Source organism: Lolium perenne, chromosome 7 (assembly GCF_019359855.2).
Source record: "Lolium perenne isolate Kyuss_39 chromosome 7, Kyuss_2.0, whole genome shotgun sequence".
NCBI lineage: Eukaryota > Viridiplantae > Streptophyta > Magnoliopsida > Poales > Poaceae > Lolium > Lolium perenne.
The window spans coordinates 96,091,037-96,096,366 of NC_067250.2; the positions used below are offsets into that span (position 1 = coordinate 96,091,037).

At 46.2% G+C, this 5,330-nt stretch overlaps 1 protein-coding gene across 1 annotated transcript; it reads right to left on the bottom strand.

Moving 5' to 3' along the window:
• Window positions 1-1,215: 1,215 nt before the first annotated feature.
• LOC139833646 (uncharacterized) lies at window positions 1,216-2,124 on the bottom strand. Its single transcript, XM_071823979.1, has one exon. The coding sequence runs from the start codon at window positions 2,122-2,124 to the stop codon at window positions 1,216-1,218; it is 909 nt and encodes a 302-aa protein (XP_071680080.1).
• Between the last annotated feature and the right edge of the window lie 3,206 nt (window positions 2,125-5,330).

Below are 5,330 nucleotides of genomic sequence, written 5' to 3' on the forward strand. Positions count from 1 at the left end.
GCAAGGAGAGGGGAACTGCGAGAGGCGGCGGCAGAGAATGGGGAGTAGGGCTAGGGTTTTTACCGCTGGGACCTCTTTCTCGTCGTGTTTCTCCCTCGGCGAAGCCAATGACATGTGGGTCGACAAGCGGAGAAGGAAAAGGCCGGCGCCCTACCTTTCCACGCTAGTTGTGTATCGTGGATAGCCCCAGAAGGCTCGGTAGTGCCTCGCACTTACTTGTTCTCAATAATGTACTCCTCCTATTTGAATTAGTTGACTCAACTTTGTCTATATATATATGGATGTATCTAGACACGTTTATTGACTGGATATATCTGTATCTAGACAAAATAGAATCAATTAATATGAATCGGAGGGAATACATTTTTTCACACATATTTATGTTTATGTATGAATATGCATGTATTTCAAATATATTGTGCAAACTATGGTTTCACTTGCATTTGTTTTCACAAAATTCGATTTAAAATATTTTAGATATAGTGTAGGTACATAGTCAAACCGATAAAGTATGGTATATACTTCCGTATGTTACTGCATGAAACGTGGGTGTAATTACATCGAGAATTATGAAGTATTTATTCTATATATGTGTAGTTACATACACCTGTGTTTCGCACAATTTGGATAGTATCTATCATACAGAGAGTAAACAAACAAACAAACAAACAATAAAGCCTTTATTCCCAAATAAGTTGAAACCCATAAGATCTCGTAACCAACTTATGGTTCTGGCACATGGATGCAAGCTTCCACGCGGCTCTTTCTATGGCTAGTTCTTTGGTGATACTCCAATCCTTCAGATCTCTCTTTACACACTCCTCCCATATCAAGTTTGGTCTACCCCGTCCTCTCTTGACATTATCAACACGCTTTAGCCGTCCACTATGCACTGGAGCTTCTGGAGGCCTGCACTGAATATTCCCAAACCATCTTAGATGATGTTGGATAAACTTCTCTGCAATCGGTGCTACCCCAACTCTATCTCGTATATCATCATTCCAGACTCGATCCTTCCTCGTGTGGCCACACATCCATCTCAACATGCACATCTCCGCCACACCTAACTGTTGACATGCCGCCTAGAACATGCCGCCTTTTAGTCGGCCAACACTCAACGCAATACAACATTGTGGGTCGAACCGTCGTCCTATAGAACTTGCCTTTTAGCTTTTTTGGCACTCTCTTATCACAAAGAATTCCAGAAGCTTGGCGCTACTTCATCCATCTGGCTTTGATCTGATGGTTCAAATCCTTGTGCAGGATTGGTCCCAAGTATCGAAAGGTGTCCTTCTGAGGCACCACCTGCCCATCCAGGCTAACCTCCTCCTCCTCGTGCCTAGTAGTACTAAAACCGCACATCATGTACTCAGTTTTAGTTCTACTAAGTCTAAAACCTTTCGATTCCAAGGTTTGTCTCCATAGTTCTAACTTCCTATTGACCCCCGTTCGACTATCATCGATTAGGACCACATCATCCGCAAAGAGCATACACCATGAGATATCTCCTTCTATATCCCTTCCGACCTCACCAATCACCAAATCAAATAGATAAGGGCTACAATCAGGGCCCATTGCCTTGCCTCCCTTCATCCTTCTCAACGTGTCCTTGACCTCAGACTCCTGGATTCGCCGCACAAAACGCCTACTAGTATCATCAAAGGAGTTGTCCAGTTCAGTGGTAGAGCTCTCAGTCTCCCCATTGAACAGCCTGTCGAAGTACTCCAACCATCTATGCTCAATCTCCTTATCCTTCACCAGGAGCTGGTCTGCTCCGTCCTTGATGCATTTGACTTGGTCAACATCCTTCGTCTTCCTCTCTCGGATCTTGGCCATCCTATAGATGTCCTTTTCGCCTTCCTTCGTGCCTAACCGCTGGTAGAGGTCCTCATACGCCTGACCCCTTGCTTCACTCACAGCTCGCTTTGTGGCCTTCTCTGTCATCTTGTACTTCTCCATGTTGTCTGCACTCCTATCCAGGTACAGGCGTCTGAAACAATCTTTCTTCTCTTTAATAGCCTTCTGGACATCAGTGTTCCACCGCCAGGTATCTCTAACTTTGCTTCTACTTCCCCTCGATGCTCCAAACTCCTCTAAGGCCACCTTACGAACACATGTCGCCATCTTCATCCACATGTTCTCCGCATCACCTCCTTCCTCACAAGGGCCCTCCTTTAATGACCCTCTCCTTGAACGTCCGAGCTACCTCTCCCTTGAGCTTCCACCACTTCGTTCTAGCGTCTTTCGCACGCTTATCCCGCTGGACACGAAGTCGAAAGCGGAAGTCAGCCACCACAAGCTTATGCTGATGGACAACACTCTCTCCAGGTATCACCTTACAATCTAGGCACGCACTCATGTCTTGTCTCCTTGAGAGGATGAAGTCAATCTGGCTACTGTGGTGGCCACTACTAAAAGTCACTAGATGTGATTCTCTCTTTTTAAAGAGGGTCGTACGCTAAAGCAAAGCTTAGGACATCTTCCCCTTCTTCATTCCTGATGCCATAGCCAAAGCTCCCATGCATCCCTTCAAAACCTATGTTAGATGTACCCACGTAGCCATTAAGGTCTCCTCCTATGAAGAGCTTTTCGCCACTGGGTACACCCCTAACCAAGTCCTCTAGGCCTCCCCGAACTCCCTCTTGGTGTTCTCATTGTGGCTTATTTGCGGGGCATAAGCGCTAATAACATTGAGAACTAAGTCCCTAACTACTAGCTTGACCAGGATAATTCGGTCCCCACATCTCTTGACGTCTACAACTCCAGATTTGAGGCTCTTATTGATCAAGATGCCTAGTCCATTTCTGTTTGGAGCCGTTCTCGTATACCACAGCTTGAAGCCGGTATCCTCTACTTCCTTCGCCTTCTGTCCCCTCCACTTGGTCGCCTGGACGGAAAGGATATCAACACCTCTCCTCACCGCTGTATCAGCTAGCTCCCGAAGCTTACCTGTCAGGGACCCTACGTTCCAGCTACCTAAACGAAACCTCCTAGTCTCGGCTAGCTTCCTTACCCTTCGCACTCGTCGAGTCAAATGCGAAGACCCTTGCTCATTTTTCACTACACCCGGACGCCGATGTAGCGCGCCACTAAGGATGCGACGACCCAATCTTTGCTCCCTTGCCCATTTGACACCACACCCGGGATCCGATATGGCGCGTCGCTAAGAGGGTTACGCCCCAACGAGAATAGTTTGGGTTTCATCTCCATAAGAGTGGCTGGATTTTTTACGTGGCTCGCCAAGCCTATCACAACCCTCCTTCTTTACCCGGGCTTGGGACCGGCTATGTTGTGACAACATAAGCGGAGTTATCTATCATACAGAGAGTATATAAATATAACATGAAATATATAAGCGTAATTTAGTAGCATATATATTAGTTTCTAGGTAGTATATACATTCTTTTAGTTATACACGTGACCGGCTACACCATGCTCGTAGCCGCCCTGGACGGCTGCACCCTGCTCGAAGCCGCCCATCACCCTCCCTTCTAGGCATGCGCCACCCGGCCCCCTTGCCGTGGAGTATACCTGGCCATATATCAGGCCGGGCCGGGCCTCAGGTCGGGCCGGGCCTCAGGCCGGGCCGGGCCAAGGAAAGCCCGATGCTCAAAAATCAGGCCCAAGCACGGCCCGACCAAATACCCATGATACCCATTGGGCCGTAGTGTTAAATGGACTTTTCGGGCTACCCAGGCCCGACCCAGCCCGGGTGTCGGGTCAACATTTTTAGGCCCAGGCCCAAGTTTTTTGGACCGGGCTGCCCATGGCCAGGGCGCCAGGCATGCTGTAACATCCCAAATTTCAATAAAAAGAAAGTTAGAAGAATTCCAGAGAGCAAAAGTTCAAACCAACAAAAACTTTTAAATTGCATATAGTGCCATGCATAGGACTTGTGCATTTGAGTGATATGCCATGATGATTGTTATTATGTGTATGTGCTAAACCCTAAAACCCTAATGTGATCAAGTGAAGATCACAAACCAAATAAATCAAAAAGAGAAAGAAATCAAGTAAGAGAAAAACCCTAAAAACCCTCACATATGGCTTATGCCATTTTTATGAATTTTTACCCTAGACCATTTTGGTCTTCACCATTAGTTGAATAATGTTACTAAACACTTATTACAACTTTTGGAATCAAAGAAACACAAATCAAATGAAATTCAAACTCAAAATGGGATCACATATGATAATGGTAAAATATGCCAATTATAGTCTGATCCCTACTTTGAGCCCTTTGATACGTCTCCAACGTATCTATAATTTCCGATGTTCCATGCTTGTTTTATGACAATACCAACATGTTTTGTTCACACTTTATATCATTTTCATGCATTTTCCGGAACTAACCTATTAACAAGATGCCACAGTGCAGTTCCTGTTCTCGCTATTTTTGGTTCCAGAAAGGCTGTTCGGGCAATATTCTCTAATTGGACGAAATCAACGCCAAACCTCCTATTTTTCCCTAAGCGTCCAGAACACCGAAGAAGAGCCTGAGAGGGGCCAGGGGGCCACCACACCACATGGCGGCGCGGCCAGGCCTAGGCCGCGCCGGCCTAGGGTGTGGCGCCCCAGTGCCCCCTGCGCCGCCTCTTCGCCTATAAAAGCCCTTTTCGACCTAAAAACGCAGTACCAATTGACGAAACTCCAGAAAGACTCCAGGGCGCCGCCGCCATCGCGAAACTCCAATTCGGGGACAGAACTCTGTTTCGGCACTCGCCGGACGGGGATTTGCCCCCGGAGCCATCTCCACCGCTGTCTTCACCGCCATCTTCACCGCCATCGCTGCCTCCATGATGAGGAGGGAGTAATCCACCCCCGAGGCTGAGGGCTCCGCTGTAGCTATGTGGTTCATCTCTCTCCCATGTACCTCAATACAATAATCTCATGAGCTGCTTTACATGATTGAGATTCATATGAGTTTTGTATCATAATTCATCTATGTGCTACTCTAGTGATGTTATTAAAGTATTCTATTCCTCCTGCATTGGTGTAAAGGTGACTAGTGTGTGCACCATGTGGTTCTTGTCGTAGGCTATGATCATGATCTCTTGTGGATTGTGAAGTTAACTATTACTATGATGGTATTGATGTGATCTATTTGGTTATGTTGATCTATCTTACACTATAAGGTTACTAAAATATGAACATTAATTGTGGAGCTTGTTAACTCCGGCATTGAGGGTTCGTGTAATCCTACGCAATGTGTTCATCATCCAACAAAAGTGTAGAGTATGCATTTATCTATTCTGTTATGTGATCAATGTTGAGAGTGTCCACTAGTGAAAGTGTAATCCCTAGGCCTTGTTCCTAAATACTGCTATCGC